Consider the following 21021-nt stretch of genomic DNA (forward strand, 5'->3'; position numbering starts at 1 on the left):
GCCGCGCAAACGCAAGCACACACATACTGTATAAAACTTCCAAGTAATTAGCATTGCAAGGTGGTGCTGACTCAAATCCTGCAATATCGCCGCCGCCGCAGGCGCTGCTTAGGAGGCACCCATGTGAGCGAAGGAGGGCCTGCGCCTTTAAATAAGGAAGAGCAGCCCGCCCTCCCGACTCGAAGCGTAACGCCTCCTGGGAAGTGTAGTTCTACTGGCAGATGGACCTTCCCTGGTTTGTGAGTGAATGGACTACATTTCCCAGAGTGCAAATCTCGGGGTGGGGATCTAGGGGAAAGAGGGCTCAGTTAAAGCGCCAGTGCAAGAGGAGGAAGCTGTCGTGGCGTGTTAAGGAGGGGCTGATTAATCCGATATTATTAAGGGGCTTGCAGCCCCAGCGTGCTCTGCTGCACGTCTACTCGGAAGTAAGTCGTTTTGGCTCCCGTGGGACTTACTCCCGTGTAAGCGTGTCATGCACTTTCGGGCTGCAGCAGCTTCGCTACCTGCAAAGTGGGCCTCAGGAAGGAAGCCCCGTGAAAGGACCGAAAAGTCCTTCCCACGAGGGGTGGAGGGGAAGCCTGGCTCATATGAGGGAGGGAATGTCCGTCCCCCCCCCCCACGGGCAGCCTCAAGGGCAGCTGAATGGCCGTGTGGTGTGTAGTGCTGGCCTCCCAGGGCTTGGGAGACCTGGGTTCAAAACTCCGTTCAATCATGGCAGTCTCCCTCTCTCTCTCTCTCTGAGCTTAACCTACCTCACAGGGTCGATGTGAGGATAAAAATGAGGAGGTGAGGGGAGAACCACCTACACTTCCATGAGCTCTTTGTAGGAAAGGTAGTGGGATAGAAATGTAACAATAATGTCAAAAACGTAAAACATGTAAAAGCTTAGCAAGAATTCTTCAGATGCTGAGCCCTCGGGGGTGAGACTGTGGGGTGGGTTTTTCCCCTCTCTAAACAATGGAACTGGGAAAGGATAAAATTTCAGGGATGGTGTTGGCAAGGAGCCCTTTAGGAAGGCCTGGGTGTTGGCTGCACACATGCCTGTCAAAAATGCAAATATGTGAAGGGGGGGACTGTGACAAGATCCCACAAATTCTTTGTTTCACTGTGGTACAAAACAGGGTCACCTACTTGGGCAGGGGGGCAGGATGCCAATGCCAAGTAGTCCTGACACAATTTGTTTTGTTTTCCCTGCCCAAGTTAATGCCCAGGACTGTTTTAAAGTGCTGATTAAAACACTTATGTCTATGTTCAGTGGCATTAGAGAAAAACAAATTTTGCAGCCGGTATAAATCATGCTAATTCTGCATGTTTTATATTTATATATTCAGCTTAATTTGTTCAGCTTGTGAAAGAAGGAATGATGCACAACTCATTTGGGATGGGAGGGCTTCGCAAAAGCGCTGAAAGAGCAGGATCTTCACAACTGCTTTGCTGCCAGAATGGTGGGAAGTGACCACAAAAGCCAGAGACCCAAAGCTCCCCACAGACCTATCAAGGATCCCTTGCCTTCTGGGGAACTTTGAGACCAAAAAACTTTATCATCATAAATAAACTTTATCCAGGAGGAAGTGAACATGAATCAATCTCTTTTTGAGTGAAGTATGAGAGTGATAAATGCAATGCCCTTTGGTGATATGCAGTAACCTTTGTATTATTTATTTTTACATATAACATCATCCATGATGTTCCTGGTGTTTATAGAGTGCACCAGAGGAGAGCCACCACTGCCCTACCCACCCCCGTCCCGCAAGGGGCATCCGATGTATATTTGAGATTGCATGGGCAGGAGGAGGGAAGTGGGAAAGAACAATGTATGCATCAGGGAAGTTATACCCACTTAGGTTTACCTACAGGCAGACATAGGGTCTTGCAGTAGTCCAGTGAGACAGCAGGTAGCCCACATTCATCAGCCAGCAAGATTCGTAAGCAGACAGCAATTGGAACACTGGTTCCCCTGCTCTCTTCACCCACTGCACCCATATGGTGTCCCCCAGAAGTAGTTGGACTCCATCTCCCATCAGCAATAGCCAAAAATGACCCAGTGTTCAGTGGTGATAGGAATTGTAGTCCAACAAAAAATCATGTTGGCTCTTCAGTAGACCCAAGAACTGCATGACTGGGCTGACATATGCCAGCCCCCTTTTCCATGTTCACTAATAGATACTGGAGGGGTCCACCCTTGTGATTTGGCAGGACTTGTGTAATTGTGTCACTCAGATCAGTGGCTTTTAAGCTGAGCTTGATTGGCAGGTGGCTCCCTTATTTGCAGGCTCAGCAGTGCGAAAAGCAAAGAGGCCTGTTTTAAACGCATGGCTGGAGGAGAGGTGGACTGGACCGTCATCGTTTTGACATGTCAGCACAAGGACAGCGTCTTTGCCTTCCAAAAAGGTGAGTGGAGGCCTTCCTGTTCACACAGGGATCCGAGCCAACACATTGCAGGGCAAGGTTAGGGCTGGAGCTGAATTAAAAATGAGGGGGGTGGGACTCAGAACAATGAAGTTGGAGTGGAGCTTGTAGGCCACCTCACTCAACCCTTTGTTGAAAATCCAGAGCTATTTTATGATTTTGTAATTTCATTATGCTTTCATGATTTTGTTGAAGAGCACTGTGGTTTTTTTTTTTAAAAATGAGTTGGCAGTATGGTATTAATTTTTTCACTGACTACATATTGTTGATCTTAGACAATACTTTAACTGCTATTCTCGCCCTTAGGCTAGATTTGATGTCTTTGGGGAGGTGGCAGGCTTAGCAGCTAATTATGAGCTTTTAATATTCTGTTGCCTAACCAAAAGCAAGCCCAAGCAATGTCCTCGGTCACCTTGAAACCTTTTAGTATTTGGGAATCCACCTGTAGGCGTGGCTGGACCAGCATCAGACAAGGGCTGGCAGGACTGAGGGATGCAGGAAAGGCTGGGACCAACCAGGGAGCCACTGACCCTTCCACTCCTACCTCTGGGGCTTCTCACAAGCTGCAGGGATCCTTCTTCCTTCGCCCTCTCTATGCTGTGACCTGTGTTTACTAACTGAGTCTCTATTCATTTGGCTTCCAGAGCTGGAGATCCGCAGGGATCGGGGCTCCTTGGGGCGACAGCCCATCCTGCTCACGGTTGAAGACCCCAAGGGCCAGGTTGGCAGTGGAGGAGCCACTCTCAACGCGCTCCTGGTGGCAGCTGAGCACTTGAGCGCTCGAGCAGGCTACACGGTGAGCAAGGGAGAACACAAGTGCCAATTGACCTCTGCCAGCAGAATCCCCCCACCCTCATGCCTAAGGGCACCTATTGACTGAGCAGGTATGGGAGGGCAATGTTGTGATATCTGCCCTGGTACCATCACAGCACTGCATCAAGCCAAGGCCTCATCCCAGCTCAGCATCCTGTTCTCACAGTGGCCAGCTAAGTGCCAACACCCCTTCTCTATGCATTTATGACATTTATTTATTTCTCTTTAATTTTTTAAAAACAAACTAATAGAAGATGTAGACATTTATGAAAGCAGTAATTAGAATGGACTCCTAGGATCCCTGACCCCAGGCTGCCTCTTTCTGTCTCCTCTGCCCTGCTCATGGCACCTCTTTTGTCTCTCAGCTTCCAGACCACTGTATTTCCTAATCTAAGAGACCCCCCTCTGATGTTCCTTCCAGGTGGTCACATCTGATGTCTTGCAAAAGGCCTGGATCCTCATTCTGCATATGGTGAGCTCTGTGCTTGGGTGCGATCCTCAGAAGAGAAGAGTAAGAGGGTGGTGCCTCATTTCTAGTCGGGCACCAAGGAGAAGAGCTTCCACAGCAGGAGACTTCCCTCCTCTAGAGTGGGACAACCTGCTTCTAATCCTCAGCCCAAGTACTTAGAGGCTGTGCCTTCAGCCTCTCCCTCTGCTGCTCTGCTATTCTGCTTTCCTTCTTGCCAGGGCCGGGACTTCTTATTCGATGACTGCAGCCGAGCATTCACCTGCCTCCCCCTGGAGGAGCCTGTGGCCCCCGCTGAGGCACTCACCTGCAACCTGGACAGCCTCCTTGCAACCCTGATGCACCAGGTCAGTGGAGCGGATCCTTGCAGGCTGTCCTGTTTCAGTGCCTTGGTGGGCTTTGCCCTGGCCCTGCTGAGATTGGGGGCAAGCCTTCCACTCATCTCCTCTCCCTGCCAACCCCCACCGTGTCCTGCAGGGGCTCAGAGGTTCTGCTCCTGCTCCTACAGGCTCAAATTCCTCCTCCTTGCCTCCATTTCCAGGTGTGCAGAGGCTCCCCCCCAGGGGTCTGGGTTTCCAGCACAGATATGCTTCTCACAGTCCCAACCATGACAGGTGAGGTGTATGGGAGGCCACAAGGGCTGGCTGGGAGAGAGTGGTTGTTCTTTGCAAGCTGGAAGAGGTTGCGTCCTGAGGAATGGCTGAAAAGTGCCTTCTTTCTCCTCCCCTGATTCATTTTGAGGTGTTCCTTTAATTTTGATTTCTATTTTGGGAGGTTGTGGGTGGGTGTTCCTCACTGGGCAAGACTTGCCAAATCTGATATAAAGCTGGATGCCTCCCCTTCCCTCCCAGAGATCGACTGGCATGGATTCCAGGGGGTGAGAGTCATTGCTGTGCCTGGGAGCATCTCCTATGCCAGGCAGCATGGAGTCTACCTCGCTGACACTCAGGTACCTCACCCAAGGCCTCTTCCAGCAGCCACTCAGTTGCGCCTCTAACCCCCTGCCTGGGACAGGCAGAGGAGCATCCCGGACGACCCTTTCTGCACTTGGGCTGGAAAACCTCTACAATTCCCAAAAGTAATGGACAGCAAGTTTCAGGCCCAGAGTTCTTTGGGGTGTTTTTTCCTTTGATGGCATCATTCTCCTGGCCTGCTTGCTTTCCTCCAGGCATTGCTAAACTCCCACTCCCATCTCCCCTGGCCGTTAGCCATGCTGCTTGCGGGGTCTGATGGGAGCTACAAACCCGGAAGCATCTGAAGATGCCTCTCCTCACTTGCCCCACTACTTCCATGGGTCCTGTAAGAAGACATAGTTGTGTATCTTTCTTACCAGGGCAGATACAGTAGATATGGTTTGGCAGATGCAGCCCAGATCAGGACTGTGGAGGAGACAAAGGGTGAAAGCCTCAGTCTCCAGGCTACAATGTCAGAGAAAAATTAAAAATTAAAAAGCCAACAAAGTGATTAGCACCGTGTCTTGTTAGGCCCTCCTCTCACAGATAATTGCTGCCCAAGTGCATTAGCAGTTGACGCTCCTTGGGGTAACTCTGCTTATCCTTGTCCCTCCAGGGGGTGGTGCAAGACATCTTTTACCAAAGCCCCGAAGACCAAATCCGGCAGTGTGTGGGGCCAGACGGGAAGGTCCCACTGGTGAGTTCTGGGCCTGGGCTGGAGTCACAAGAAGAGCCTTGCAGCTGGCTCAGACCCATCTAGTGCAGCATCCTATTCTCTGTTGAGTTTCTGGATGTGTGCGCAATGTCTCCAAGACATGAGTCACTATAAATCATCGGGGAAGGCTGTCTGAACCCCCTAGAGCTGCACGCCGATGGGAGGGACAAGCTGGAAACGTTCCTGTCATTTGCCTGGGGGTCCTCCATGCCCCTGGCCGACCCAACATTCTCACCATAGCCAACCAGATGCCCCCAAGGAAAGGTAGCCCCCAAGCAGGACCCGAGTGAAACTTCAACATTCCCATTGTTATTCCCCATCACCTGGTATTCAGAGGTAGACTGAACCAGAGCAAATGGCAATCAGTGGAAACCCAAATTGCTATGTATTCTGATTCTGCATCAAAGAGCTGGTTTTCCTGTGGAAATCGGGGTGGGGGGGAGCATGGACCTGTGGCTAGAAAGTGCAGGGCAAAAATTAAGTGTGAGCCCTCAGTTGCAGGGCAAGCCTGCTGCAGAACCATCTGCCTGAAACTCTTGAAATCTCACTAGTCTGCAGGGCAGGACGCTGAAGAGCTGAAAGCACTAGAAAAGCTGAACTTCTTATTACCCCTGCAGGTGTGTGGGGTTGTCTTCTTCTCCTCTGAAGCAGCGGAGCAGCTTCTGGCCACCCATGTCATCCCACCCCTTGATGCCTGCACCTACATGGGGCTGGACTCGGGAGCCCCCGCCATCCAGGTGAGGCCCTTGTGAAGAGGCAGGTTAGGGAAGAGGAAATCACCTGGGTGGCTGCAGATGAATCTGCCCAGGTGTGAATTGCGAGGGCTGCAGAAGATGGGAAGCAGGGCACAGCTGGTTCTAGGGGAAGTCCTGAGTGGCCGGCAGCAAGCCCCTGGCTAGAGACCCCCACACTGGATGGTCACAGGGTGCAGGCCAGGTGATTGAGCCCATTGAATCAGCCTTCAAAAGGCCAGTCCATCCTGAGTTTGAGGTCAAAGTGCTCTTGAAGATTGTGTTAAGAGTTGCCAAGTCAAGCTGGGGGGTGGCCGCCGACATGGCATCCTCCAGATGTCTTGGAATACAGCTCCTGCCATCTGCAGCCAGCATCTGGAGGGCACCAACTGAGGAGGTGTGTTCTGGGATCTTCCCAGACCCAGAATGGGCTGCTGCCTCCAGTCAATGTGAGTGATCCAGAGGATGTCCCCAACACCACCTCCTAGCACATCTGCTCCTGGGCAAAGCATTTCCCCTGTTCTCCAACTGCAGCATTAAGTTGTTGGGAGAATGTGCTCCCCCCTCCACTTCTTCACAGTAACAGCTATTGTAGCAAGCAGTGCTGTGAGGATTGTGTTCTCAGGTCCTATTGCAGCTTTGCAAGCCCTTCAAGGCTTCCGTGCCATGGTGAATTCTCCTCCATTTGAGTTACCTCTTTTCCTGGTGGGCTTTTTGGAAGCTCAGTGCTCCAGCTGCAAAATGTTGGGACGCCCATGCACACCAAAATATGCTATAACAGAGCTGCAGTTGTGTTGCCTGCTCCCCATCTTCCCCTATGAGGAAGCAGGTGGCATTGAGGTTGGGCTGGCTTTAGCGTTTGGATTGCAGTGATGGTTTCTTGGGCGTCGGGAAGAATGATTCAAGCTGCCAAGGACCTCATGGTCTGTTCCTGAGAGGGCTTTTATGCATAATCTGCCGCAAAAGCATTTTCTTCATCTCTCAAGGGTCTAAGGGCTGCCTTGCACCATAGATGGCTGCCCTGCAACTGCAGCCCCGGAGTACTGCTGGCCCCAGAGGTGTCTTCAGCCTGCATTAGAAACCAGGCTTTTAGTATTGCAGCATAAGCTCTCTGGAATCAGTTCCCAACCAAAAACGGTCAGGCACCCCCTGAGATGATGTTTAAGTGCTTATGGAAGTTGTTTTTGATTAGAGGAAGGCTTTCCCTGAGGTGGAAGATCAATTTTGTACCTGATGAAATGTTTTCTTTAGCGTGTATGTGGAAGATCTGAGTTTCTTTAACTGGTCTTATTATTGTTCTCAGAGATTTGTGTCTGCATCTTGTTCTGCTTTCATCTTGCATTCGGTGGAATTTATGCCGTGATGCAGTCTGTAATAATAATTGCTTGTGGTCTTCCCCCATCATTTCTTTCTTTTTTAAAAAAAAATTATTCAAAGTTATAACAAAACGTATTTTCCAAAAACATATCCTTATTCCCCCCCATTTTTCCTCCCCCCACCCCCCACAAAACCCACCCCCCCACCCCACCCCACCCCGACTTCCCTCAGTTCCAGTCTTTGGTTTCTCCAATAATGGTATTTTCTGCATGTTACAGAGTTGTATAGATCCTCCAACTGTTTAGCTAATTATTATCAGTAAAAAATTGTGGATGTTTATTCAAAACCTGCCAAGGAGTCCAGTTCACTTTGTTGCGTCTTCAAATACTTTGTGAAAGGTTCCCATTCATCCTTAAAGTCACAGTTATCCTTGTCCCGTAGCTTATGTGTCAATTTTGCCAGTTCTGCATAATCCATCAATTTTTCTTGCCATGATTCTTTAGTTGGGGTTTCTTCAGTCTTCCATCCTTGTGCTACCAGAACTCTCGCGGCCGTTGTCGCATACATGAAGATGTTTTTCAACTTTTTTGGCAGGTCTTTCCCTACAATCCCCAACAAAAATGCCTCAGGTTTTTAAACAAATGTTAAATGGAACATTTTCTTCAGTTCATTGTATATCATTTCCCAAAAAATTTTAATTACTTTACAATCCCACCACATATGATAAAATGTTCCCTCCTTTTCCTTACACTTCCAACATATGTTTGAGCTAGTTTTGTACATTTTCCCTAACTGCACTGGTGTTGTATACCATCTGTACATCATCTTCATGTAGTTCTCCTTCAATAGTGAACGATCTGTAAATTTTATGTCAGTTTTCCATAATTTAACCCAATCCTCCATCATAATATTGTGACCTACATCTTGTGCCCATTTAATCATAACTGATTTTACCTCTTCATCTTTTGTCTCCCATTCTAATAGTATGCTATATGCGGCTGTCAGAGCTGCTTGAAGATCCTAGCTCACAGAGGATCACGCTAGCCAGCGATCATTAAGTAAAAGTCTTTATTGAATTACAGTTTCCATTCTCACGCTGCTGCGCGCAACTCTACGTCTAGTAGCTAGATCGGCGAAGCTCCGTCTGAGTCTCCGCCCCGTGTGCACCAACTTAATATCCTAGCCTTGCTCCACCTTTTCCGCCTGACTGTCCTCCTCTGGGTCCCTCTACCCCCCGGGGCTTCTTCCTTCCAGGATTCTTCTGACGCTGACCCGGACCCTCCTGCCTCCTTGCGCCGGGCTTTAGGACCTGGTTCCCTTTCGGGGCTGCTTACTGCGCCGCCTTCCTCTGCATTTGAACTTGGCGCGCGCGCCCAACCTTCCACTTTCCTCTTAACCGTTTCTTCGCTCCCCGATGGAGGTGTGGCCACTCCTGACTCATGCCCTCCCTCCTGTGGTGAGCTGCCAGCGCTTCCCCCCTGGCTCCCTTCCTCTTCCCTGCTTCCTGGCGGTGACGCTGGTCCCGATTTCCAGCTGCTCCCCCCTGAGTCCCCTCTGGCTCTATCTTCCTGGGGTGCCCCCCTAGACTCCCCCCTTGCCCTGGCCACTGGTGCTCCTTTCTGTGAATCCTCTGATTCACTGGAAAGACTAGGAGATCTCGGGTCGTCGTCATCACTCATCTTTTCTTCTGCCTCCTCCCCTTCGCTCTCTGTTTCCTCCCTTGCCCGTGCCTCTGCTCCTAAACCCCTGACATCCATCCCCCCCTCGAAGCCCCCCATTCCCCCCTCCCCTCCTTCCGGTGCTGGAGCTGGGGCTGCTGTTGCAAAGGGACGAACGTCGGATATCGGTCGCTTCCCGTGGCGGGCCTCCATCTGAAGTCTCGCGGGACTTCCTCCCTGCTCTCGTCGACAACGGTCACCTCCGCTTCCATCTCTGTGCCGCCGTGCTCGAAACCAGGGTCGTCCCCGAAAACGTCCATGTCCGTCTCTCCCTCACTCCCTCCTGGCGTGTTGCTCGTCCTGGGCCTTCCAGCCACCGTCTGCGGAACTGCTCCTCTGGTCTATCGTCCCACCAATACGAGGGTTCTGATGCAGATCCCGAGGGTGACCCCTCCGGGGAACGGACGTCTTGTGTCGGGTCCTCGTCCGAGTCGAACCCCCGGAAAGTGCTGGCCGAAAGCGTGGGCGTGAAAAGCCAGTCGTCGAAAAAGTCTGCTGGCATAGGTCTATGGGGGAAGAGGGCATGAAACTCGTCTTTGAGGAGAGGTTCGTCCAAGGCGTAGCCCGGCACCCAGCTGTTCGCACTGGCCGGGGTGCCCTCCTTGGCGAGAAAGTATTCTACCCCCTCTTCCCCCCATCTGGAGTCCAAAATCTCCGTGACTTCGTTGATGCGCTCCTTCTGTGCCACTCCCGCGTGCCCTGTTCTGTCTCTGACCGGACTCGGCGCCGTTCCGGGTTCCTGGAACCTGTGCGGTGCCTTGTAGGGAGTGAGCACCGATCTGTGGAATACCGGATGCATTCTGGAACCCTCCGGAAGTGCCAGTCTGAAAGCTACCGGGTTCACCTGCTCTTCGACTTGGTAGGGCCCCAGTTGTTTATGCCCTAGTTTCTTCTTGGCCAACGACCTGGCCGGCACTGCGTGGGCTGCTAACCAAACCCAGTCTCCCACGTGGAGCTCTTCGCCAACCCTTCTGTGCTTGTCCGCTTGTACCTTGTATGCGTGCTTGGCCAGCTCCAGGTGGCGCCTCAGCTGATCGTGGACTTCCTGCAGCTCCGACGCGAACGCATCTGCTGTCTGCGGCTCCCCCTCCCCCATTCTTTCCAGTCCCGGGAAGGTTCTGGGGTGCCTCCCGTTGTTGGCGAAGAACGGCGTGACCCCCGTGGATACGTGCTTCGTGTTGTTGTAGGCGAACTCGGCAAGCGGCAGGTAATCCACCCACGTCGCAGGCTGTTGATTTGCATAACATCTCAGGTACTGCTGCATGATGGCATTGACCCGTTCCGCTTGCCCGTTGGTCTGCGGGTGTCTCGCCGACGCCAGGTTGATCTTGACGTTCAGGAAGCCCATCAGCTTCTGCCAGAAATTCGAGATGAACTGCCGCCCCCGGTCGGACAGAATAGACCGTGGCAGACCGTGAACCTTGAACACGTGGTCTATGAACAGTTTGGCGGTTTGCTCCGCCGTGGCCACCTTAGCACACGGAATGAAATGCGCCATCTTGGAAAACAGGTCCACCACCACCAGCACTGCCGTCTTGCCCCTCGAGCTGGGCAGATCCGTGACAAAGTCCAGGGCCACCCTTTCCCAAGGTTCGACCGGAGTTTGCAGCGGTTCCAACAATCCGGCCGGCGGTTTGTGCACTGGTTTGGCCCTCTGTCAGGTGTCACACCTCGCCACGTAGTCTGCGACCTCCCCTCTCATTCCAGGCCACCAGAAATCCCTGGCTACTAATTCCACCGTCTTCTCCTTGCCAAAGTGCCCGGCCGTGGGCGCGTCGTGCAGCTGCTGCAGCACCTTGGCGCGAAGGTCGTCTCCCGGCACGTAGATGGCCCCTTTACGGATGAGCAATCCATCTCGTAGCTGGAAACCGTCGGCCGCAGCCGTGCCCCTTTGCACCTCTGCCATCTTTGCTTGCGCGAAGGAGTCATCCTGCAACGCTCGTCGCACCGCCTCCAGGTCCACGGTGGCCGCGGCGCACGCCCATACTGTTGGTGCGAAGATGTGCATGGCGGCCGCTGGCGTTGCGTCCTCCAGATACTGTGGCTTACGGGAGAGGGCGTCCGCCATGATGTTAGTGTCCCCCGGGACATACTCTATGCGGAAGTCGAAGTTCGCAAAAAACTCAGCCCAACGTATCTGCCTCTGGTTTAGGAACTGTGCCGTGCGCCAGTGCTCCAGATTCTTGTGGTCCGTGCAAACCTGCACCGTGTGCTTGGCGCCGATCAGGAAGTGCCTCCACGCTTTGAACGCTGCATGAATGGCCAGCAACTCCCTGTCCCAGATGGTGTAGTTCTGCTCGGACTTGCTGAGCTTCCTGGAGTAAAACGCTGCCGGTCGCCACACCCCCTGCTGGTCCTTTTGCAGCAGGACCGCCCCCACGGCTCTGTCCGAGGCGTCTGTCTCCACCCTCATCGGCCTGCTGGGGTTGACGTGAAGCAGCTGCTCTTCCGACGCGAAGAGACGCTTGAGTGCCTGAAAGGACTGCTCCGCCTCCTCTGTCCAAACGAACTTCTTTTTCTTGGAGCTAAGCGTGTCTGTGATGGCCGCTGTTTGCATAGCGAAGCCCCTGATAAACTTGCGATAGAAGTTCGCAAAGCCGACAAACCTCTGGACCTCCTTCCGGTTGCGTGGACTCTTCCAATCCAATACCGCGCGAACCTTGGCGCTGTCCATGGCGAGCCCCTTGTCAGACAACTTGTAGCCCAGAAAATCCACCTCCGTCACGTCAAATTGGCACTTCTCCAGCTTGGCGTAGAGCCTATGTTGCTTTAGTCTGGTCAGCACTTCCTTGACGTGTCTGTCATGCTCCTGCTGCGATTCCGAAAAGATCAGGATGTCATCTAAGAAACAGACGCACGTCTTGTAGAGAAGTCCCGCCAACACGTGATGCATGAAAGCTTGAAAAACGTGGGAGCCATTTTGCAATCCAAAGGGCATAACTCTGTATTCGTAGGTACCCAGTGGCGTGAACATGGCCGTCTTCCACTCATCTCCCTCCCGCATACGAATGAGGTTGTACGCCCCTCGCAGGTCTAACTTGGTGAACACTTTCCCCTTCCGCACCTTCGCCAGGAGGTCGTCGATTCGGGGCATGGGGAAGTCCGACGGCTTGGTCCCATTGTTTAAAATGCGATAGTCCACGACCAGTCTTTTTTGGGGCGTGTCTCGCTTTTTAACAAAGAATACTGGACTGCCCCCCGCTGCCTTGGACTCTCGGATGAAACCGCGCTCCAAATTATGATCTATGAACTGTTTGAGTTCCTGCAGCTCGTCCTCTGACATGGAATACAGTTTCCCCTTAGGCAGCGCCACCCCCGGCAGCAGGTCAATCTTGCAGTCATATGGTCTGTGAGGGGGTAGCCTGTCTGCCTCCTTCTCGCAGAAAACTTCCAAAAATTCTGCGTACTTGTGGGGAATCGCTTGCAGCGTGCCTAGCAGCAGCTGTGACTCCTCTTCCTCTTCTTCCTGCCGGGGCACGATGCAGTGTTCAGCACAAAAGGAAGAGCCGAAGATCAGCTGCCTCTGGTACCAAGCCAGCGTTGGGCTGTGCTTGTCTAGCCAACTCATTCCCAATACAATGGGCGTATCCGATAGTTGAGTGACATTGAAGCTGATGATTTCTTTGTGATTTCCAAGTCGCATCGCCATGGGCGGCGTCTGCTTCACCACTTGCCCCCCTAGCAACTCCCTGCCATCCACCGTGACAACCTGCAGGGGCAGTGTGGCCGGCAGCAACTGTATAGCGTGCTTGTCGACAAAGTCCTGCCCTATAAAGTCCGCGTTGCTGCCCGAGTCAACTGTGATGGGCACGTCAGTGGTGATTCCATTGGGCAGCTGGAGAGATGCGGTGAGCCTCACCACTGGTTTGGGCGGGAGGGGGTTCACGGGCTGTAAAACCTCTGGGGACTGCGTCACTAACACGTCTGGCTGGGCCCCAGGGCCTCTTCCTCCAGCCAGACTGCGTCGTTTCCCTGCTGTGGTCCCCCTTGCTGCGTTGCTGCAGTCACCATTGCCGAGGCTGCAGTAAGCTTGTGGAGCCTCTGGGGACACTCTTTTGCCATATGCCCTGGCTCCTCACAGACGTAACACTTCCTGTTCCCTCTAGGAGGCTTCGCTTTCACTGCTGCCGGTGCTAGGGCTCTGGTTGCTGACTGAGCCCTTGCACCTCCAACCTCCATAGGTTCGGCTCCTCCTCCTGGCGGAGGCGTGGATTGCGCCCGCGCTGCTTCTCTGGGAAGGAAGGAGGGGCCCCTGGCTGGTTCGCGCCCTCCACGCCCTTCGTCCCTGCTCCACGGACGTTCTTCCAGCCTCACCCCCACTGCCAGAGCCCTCTGAACGACCTCCTGGGTGGTTCGGGGTCTCTCCCCCCTCGCGATCTCATCTTTAATCGAGTTGTGCAGCCCCTCCCAAAAGAGGTCTCTTACAGGAGCCGAATCTCTGTCCCATTCCAGGGCACTGACCAAGGCGAAAAAGCGGGCATGATACTGCCTGACGCTGGCCCTCCCTTGTCTCAGCCCATGCACCTCCTTCCGTGCAAGATCCACGTCAATACTTGATAAAAAACACCCATCCATCGCTTTAATAAAGGCATCTGCATTCTGGAGCGCCGGATCCTTATCTCTCCATAAATTGCGTAGCCATGCTTTAGCATCCCCATGCAGATGGGACATGATGAACCCCACTCTCTCTTGCTCATCTCTAAAGTCTTTATGCAGCAGTTGCAGTGCGCACAGTACGTCGGCTCTAAAGTTGGGATACTGTTGCAGGTTCCCATCGAAGTGAGAGACCAGCCCGCCTGTCCGTCTCGCCAACCCAATTCCCTCCTGCCGGGGTGTCTGCTTTGTCAGCACGTCTAACCTGACCTGGAGATCCCTGCAGGCGGCAGCTGCCTCCTCCTCTCTCTTCCTGGATGCGAGAGCCTCGGCATTCAGTTGTGCCACTGCTTTTCTGAGTTCCTCTATCTGCTGCTCAGCCGTCATGTCGTCTGCCGTTCGTGAGCTCGCTAGTAGGCACCTGTTTCTCTCCCCTCCTCGAGGCTGTAGATGCCCACAATCGGGAGACGGAGCTTACTGTCAGAGCTGCTTGAAGATCCTAGCTCACAGAGGATCACGCTAGCCAGCGATCATTAAGTAAAAGTCTTTATTGAATTACAGTTTCCATTCTCACGCTGCTGCGCGCAACTCTACGTCTAGTAGCTAGATCGGCGAAGCTCCGTCTGAGTCTCCGCCCCGTGTGCACCAACTTAATATCCTAGCCTTGCTCCACCTTTTCCGCCTGACTGTCCTCCTCTGGGTCCCTCTACCCCCCGGGGCTTCTTCCTTCCGGGATTCTTCTGACGCTGACCCGGACCCTCCTGCCTCCTTGCGCCGGGCTTTAGGACCTGGTTCCCTTTCGGGGCTGCTTACTGCGCCGCCTTCCTCTGCATTTGAACTTGGCGCGCGCGCCCAACCTTCCACTTTCCTCTTAACCGTTTCTTCGCTCCCCGATGGAGGTGTGGCCACTCCTGACTCATGCCCTCCCTCCTGTGGTGAGCTGCCAGCGCTTCCCCCCTGGCTCCCTTCCTCTTCCCTGCTTCCTGGCGGTGACGCTGGTCCCGATTTCCAGCTGCTCCCCCCTGAGTCCCCTCTGGCTCTATCTTCCTGGGGTGCCCCCCTAGACTCCCCCCTTGCCCTGGCCACTGGTGCTCCTTTCTGTGAATCCTCTGATTCACTGGAAAGACTAGGAGATCTCGGGTCGTCGTCATCACTCATCTTTTCTTCTGCCTCCTCCCCTTCGCTCTCTGTTTCCTCCCTTGCCCGTGCCTCTGCTCCTAAACCCCTGACAGCGGCCTTCAGTAATTTCACTTTCCCTTCAATCACTTCCGTTTGAAACCTAGATCTAGTATAAGTAAATCCTTTCTTACAGTCTTCTTTATATGTTTCATGTAATTGTCGATAATGCAACCAACTCTGAAAGTGGTCTTTGATCTCATCATAATCTCTTAATTTCCATTTCCCATCATGTTCCTTTAATAAATCAGCATATGTGGGCCATTTCCCTTTCTTTCCAAGTGGTTTGAGCAGTAATGCAGTAATTTCATGTGGTGAAAGCCACCACGGAGTCTTTTGTTCCAATAGGTCTTTATATCTCTCCCATACTCTCATTAATGATTTCCTGATTATATGGTTGTAAAAGCTTCTATGAATCTTCCCTTTCCCGTACCCTAAGTATGCATGCCAACCAAATCTGTTGTCACGTCCTTCTAGTTCTAGTGCCTCTTGCTTGTCCAATCTCATCCAGTCCCTGATCCATACCAAACAAGCAGATTCGTAATACAATTTAAGGTCTGGGAGGGCAAACCCGCCTCTATCTTTTACATCTGTAAGTATTTTATGTTTTATCCTTGGCCTGTTGCCCCCCCCCCCAGATAAATCTTAAAATCTCTTTCTGCCATTGTTTAAAGCATTCATCTTTCAGGATGACTGGTATTGATTGAAAAAGAAATAGCATTTTAGGCAACACATTCATTTTAATCGCTGATATTTTTCCTAACATTTCTTTCTACTCCTGAATCTTGGCAGCTTCTTGCAGGTGTGTGTGTTTGTGTGGTGGAGGAATGGCCTCCCTCTTCTTATGACTTATACAAGCGAGGCTGCCTTTGGCCAAGGAGGAAGCAGCCTAAACAGTATTCAGTGTTCTGGCAAAACTGTTTCCCGCTGAAGCAGCTATTCCACCTCTCAATGGGCATTAACAACTACAATAAAGGGTTTTGGGGGGGCACTTTGAGAAGCCCCTTCCCTCTCTCCCTCTCCTCTTCTTTTCTGTATGCAATACCCTTTTTTGGGGGGGGGGAATAATACCTCCCTAAGAGAAGAGACCGCTGGAGCTTGCACAGCTTCCCTCTCTCTACACCTTGTGGAACAGTGAGTGAGCTTTCGTCTGAGCCCAGTGACCCTCTGCTACTAGCCATGATCGCTATTCTCTGCCTCAGCCATTGGCAGTAGTACCTTTCTGAATACCAGTTGCTAGAAACTGCAGGAGAGAAATGTGCTCTTTAAAAAAAGTTCTTTATTAAAGATTTTCTTGTGTAACAAACAAGCAAATAAACAAAGAGAAGTACATATAGTGTCTCCACTTTCAATTCATAAGAGTCTTTACCACAGTTTGTTTGCATTCGGTATGAAACACTCTTGTCATCTGCATTATGCAGTTGGGAGAAAAGAGAAAAGAGAGAGAGACAGGGCAGGGCGGGGAGAGACGGTAGGGATAATGATTTTCTGTTTCGTAATGTTTGTGCAGGGTGTTTGTGTCAGCATCATGTGCTTCGGTCCTCTATCAGACTGTGGCTGATTGCAATGTGATTTGCTTGTATGCGTGAGAATGGGGTCGTTGGGTCAGATTAGTCATATTGATTCATATGTTGTTGGGTTGGATAGGTCATTATCTTCTTGGCCTCTATATGTGATAAAGGGGAGCCACACTGGGGTGAAGGTATCCTCCTTTGTCTGTCCCCGTGCTACTTTAAGTTTGTTGGTGCTCGGTTCCTGCTTGTGGGTTTCTCCCAAGCATCTGGCTGGTCACTGTGAGAGCAGGAGGCTGGACGAGATGGCCCACCGACCTGATCCTGCAGGATTTCCTTATGCTCTTAAGCCTGCTTCCTTGCAGATCCCCGCAAGCCCCCCTGGGCAGCTTTTAACTTGAGACAGTGCTCCTTCAATCTCTCCCACCCACCCCATTTGTTCTTCCAGTCATTCCATTGCACAGCTTGGAAACTGTCCCTCCACTTTTCATGATGTGCAAATGCTTTGCTTGGGTGTCTCCTTGTGGAGCCAGATCTTTCCCTGTCCAGAAGACTCATTCACCCCCTCCTTGTTCTTCCCTTCTGCCAGCTCTCTCTCTTCTTCGACATCCTGCTCTGCATGGCCAAGGGAGTCGGCGAAGAGGCCTTTGTGAAGGGTCAGAGACCAGGGATGGGCAGCGGCGACAATGTCCAGGAGGCAGGGTCAGAGAGAAGTGCCCGTTCCGTGCTGTGGAAAGCTCTCCATGCTGTGCCTCTCACGATGGGTGAGGTTGTGAACTTGCCTCGTCCAATGCCAGCCAGCCTCTCCAGCCTGATGCTTGGTGCTCTCAATATGTTTTGAACTTTGACTCATCAGCTGTAGCTAGCACAGCTATACAATGCTGGGGCTGATGCGAGTTGTCAAAAACATCTGGTTGGTGAAATCGGCCTCCCTTCCACCGTTTGGCGATGCTGGCTTTTTGGGGCAGCGCATCGCTTTCTGTGCTAGGGTGTGGGCAAGGGAACCCAGCGGGGAGGCAAGGGGCACACTGCACACAAAATCCCGATATCTGCCTCCAGGGAAACAAGCTTGCATTTCTCTCCATCTTCTCTGCAGTGGTGGGAGGCTGTTTTCCTCTGGCAGGAGGCAGGAGAGGGGCTGCCATCCTGAGTCCTGGGGCAGACAAAACACATTGGCTTGTATAGGCAGCTAAGTTCTACTCAGAGCACACCAGAGTCAGCTGTGTCTATTGATTTCAGTGGGTCTACTCTGTGCAGGACTTGAGCTGGCTACATAACACGTTTCTGGCTTCCCTCTTTTGACCTTCCTTCCTGAGGCCTTCGGAGGCCTTGTTGGTAGGGATACCCTCTGAGGTGCCAATTGTGGCCTCTGGCTCCTCCCTCTTCACAGCGTACATCCCTGAGGGTTGCTATGACTACATGACCATGTCTGCCAGCGACCACATCCGCCACCTCACACCCCACCCAGGCAGTGCCCGCAGCAGGTCCTTCCGCAAAGTGGCACATTCCCATGTGGCTGTGAGTACCACCCCTGGTTGGGGGATGCCTAAGAGGCTCTTGAGTGCCTTGTTTTGGTGGGAGGGTCCCTCACGCCACCCCAGCAGCCCTTCTCTGCAGCACAGCTGTGTGTGTGCTTGGCAGGGTGGGGCAGCAGGTGTGATATGCAACTGGGTGAAACTGAAGTCTATGTGCATTCTCCTGATGAGACAACTTTCCATAATTAAGATTCCAAAATTCTGGTTTTCTTGTAATTTAGAAGGCGTGGGCACAAACTGAGGATGGAAGTTGCAGCTTTTGCTAAAGGGGAAGGGGCAAAGAGCTGCCATGGGGCTCATATGGGGCAGTTCCTTTTGCTAAGCTCTGCTCTGGGGCCTTGCATTTCACCTGATGCTGCCCCACTTGATTGCATGTTTTGCTCCCCACCCATAAGGACTAGCAGCTTATGTAGGCAGAGTCTACCAAGACTGCCTGGACTTCCCTGCCTCACCATGACCCCTCCTTCTCTTTCTTCCCATGCAGGAGCCTCAGTTGCTGGCTGAGGGCTGCTCTGTCACCAACAGCCTCTTGGAGGGAGCAGTGAAAGTGGGGCCTGGGAGCGTGATCCAGCACTGCCGCTTGAAGGTGGGCCATGCTGGGGATGGGAGTAAGAAGCTTGGCAACTGCCCTTGTTCTCTGCTGAGCGCCAGAAGTTCTCTCTCTGGTGACCCAGACCTTGGCCCAGTCACGGCCTCTCAACCAGACCTACCTGACTGGGCTGCTCTGAGGATAAACTGAAGGGGTGGAGAACCATATCCATCACCTTGAGCTCCTTGGAGGGAAGGAGGGGGGCAGAAATGCTGTAAACAGGCTGCAGGGAGCCAGAGCTGTTGGTGTTTTGCCTACCCTCCTTTGCTTTGAGAGTTCAATTCTCCCCAGCCAGCTAGTTGCCTGACACTCAGGCAGACAGGGTGACTTGGCTGCAGCAACCTTGAGCCAGGATCTCGGGCCTGCTTTCTCCAGGTGGGCTTTGCCCTGGGGCAGTGGGCAAATAGTCTCCCCTCTCTCCCAGCTGTCCTGCCAACTCAGAGACCCAAAGAACAAGCCCCGTATGGACTCCCTGCAGTGGCAGGAGAGCTGAGTGTGTGTCAGAAATGCCCGTGTCCACTTGGTCTTTTTCTCTAGGGTCCTTTGGAGATCCACACTGGCTGCCTTTTTACTGGGCTGGACGTGGCATCCTCCGTGGCCCTCAGGAGCTACCTGCTTCGGGACTTGGTTGTCCAGGGACATACTGTCAGGCTGAGAGGGATCCCTTGCAAGGTCTTCACCCTGAGTGGGCATCATGATGACTGGCAGGTGTGTAACAGGAGTCTGCTTGGCCTGGGGGGAAGGAGCCCATACAGGTTGGAGGCACCTTGCAGGTCTCTGGGGAATCCCACTCCCCACAGCAACTCTGCTGCTTCCTTCAGAGAGCTGGGGGCGGCAGTTTGTCTTGAGGCAGGTGACCTCAAGAACCCCAGAACTGTCTGCCCCATCCCACCCCGCCTCTGTTCTGTTGGTTATTCCTCCTTCTCTGAGACACTCACGCCTGCCCTCTTCTCTCTTTAGAGTATGGCAGAAGAAGGCGGCACCTACCTGAACAGGCCCTGGAGTGAGTTTTTCCTCCGCACTGGAATACGGTACGTGTGCAGGTCCCAGCCCATTCTCTTGAGGGCCCCACACACCAGCCACCCCACCCCCACCCTGTGCTGTGGAGCTGCTGCTCTTCCTCCATTTATTTTATTTATGTACTGCTTATCTACAATTGCCCCTGAACAGTGTATGAAAAGTATAACACAAACCACTGTGCCGCTTGGACTTGCCGATCGAAAGGTCGGCAGTTAGAATCCCAGCAATGGGGTGAGCTCCCGTTGTTCAGTCCCAGCTCCTGCCAACCTAGCAGTTCGAAAGCACACAGTGCAAGTAGATAAATGGGTACTGCTCCGGCGGGAAGGGTAAACAGCACTGCTCTGGTTCTGCCAGAAGCAGCTTAGTCATGCTGGCCACATGACCCGGAAAATTTGTCTGTGGAAGCGGAAAAACGCCGGCTCCTGTGGCCTTTAAAGCGAGATGAGCGCTGCAACCCCAGAGTCGTTCGTGACTGGACTTAATTGTCAGGGGTCCCTTTACCTTTACCTGTAAAAATTAAAGATGCCTCCTTGGACACGAGCTCTAGGTGCTGGGGCCCATCATTAACTAATTAAGACAAGATTTCAATTTGTGCAACTGATTCTCATTCAAGAGACACTTTCAGGGTGTATTTCATATTCAATGTACAATCTGTGTTGCAAGTTTGGATTTTTGATCCTTACAGTCCTGTTAAAAATGAGGGACAAAGCAGCCTTTTTGTTCATCACTTGCAGTGGGGGACTTTACTGGTTTGTGGCCTTGTAGCGGGGAGGGCTGGCTGGGGGCTGCCACCTTCCTTCCTTGTGGGGTTGAGGCTGCTTTTCCATGCTTTGCTGGGTGGTAGTGACTGACGTGCCACCATCCCTGCCCTGCCCAGGAGTCACGACCTTTGGAGCCCAGACATCCCTTCCAGCCGCCGCTGCCTGCTGAATGCCCGCCTGTTCCCCGTGCTGCATGCCTCCGAGCCCCTGGGAGTCAGGGACGTCCTCTGGCTCTTGGGCTCCCCACTTTCTCCTCCAGGGGCTGAGCAGCTGCAGCGCTGGCGGACTTCCTGGCGCATGTCCTGGGAGGAGCTGAAGGGGAGCCTGGACCAGGAGGCAGAGCTGGCTGCCCGCAGGGCCACCTTCTTCTTGCAGGCCCAGAGCAAGACCAAGAGGGTCCTGATGGAGCACAGCAACTGCAGCCTCCTACCACTGATCCGCTCTGCAGCCCTGGAGGGCTACCACAAGGCCATGCTGGAGACACTGGACGAGGGTGAGACATACTGGCAGGGTGTGTGTGTGTGTGTGTGTGTGTGTGTGTGTGTGTGTCTGGGGCAGCATTTTGCCCCTTTAATTGCAGGGTGCCTATATATGGGAGTGGAAGGAAAGAAGGAAGTGGGGGGCTCCTACCCAATGTCTGCCAACAGCTGGGTGAGAATTCCACCTTGGTTCCTTCTGGCTGTAGCTGGATTGCCTATCCCCCAGTCTGGGGAA

At 52.8% G+C, this 21021-nt stretch overlaps 1 protein-coding gene across 1 annotated transcript in view; it reads left to right on the top strand.

The window, feature by feature from the left end:
- The first annotated feature begins 306 nt into the window (after positions 1-306).
- The window catches only part of FCSK (fucose kinase), a 30388-nt gene continuing 9673 nt past the window's right edge, over positions 307-21021 (top strand). The window contains exons 1-15 of the mRNA XM_083514931.1: positions 307-425; positions 2273-2391; positions 3054-3205; positions 3644-3694; positions 3910-4035; positions 4230-4302; positions 4540-4637; positions 5258-5338; positions 5974-6093; positions 16992-17166; positions 17793-17920; positions 18422-18523; positions 19064-19234; positions 19487-19557; positions 20424-20800. Coding sequence (XP_083371057.1) covers positions 2313-2391; positions 3054-3205; positions 3644-3694; positions 3910-4035; positions 4230-4302; positions 4540-4637; positions 5258-5338; positions 5974-6093; positions 16992-17166; positions 17793-17920; positions 18422-18523; positions 19064-19234; positions 19487-19557; positions 20424-20800 — 1804 coding nt within the window. The 5' untranslated portion in view covers positions 307-425; positions 2273-2312. The remainder of the gene's footprint in view (positions 426-2272; positions 2392-3053; positions 3206-3643; positions 3695-3909; positions 4036-4229; positions 4303-4539; positions 4638-5257; positions 5339-5973; positions 6094-16991; positions 17167-17792; positions 17921-18421; positions 18524-19063; positions 19235-19486; positions 19558-20423; positions 20801-21021) is intronic.

The sequence above is a fragment of the Podarcis liolepis genome, assembly GCF_965112155.1.
Source record: "Podarcis liolepis genome assembly, chromosome: 7".
NCBI lineage: Eukaryota > Metazoa > Chordata > Lepidosauria > Squamata > Lacertidae > Podarcis > Podarcis liolepis.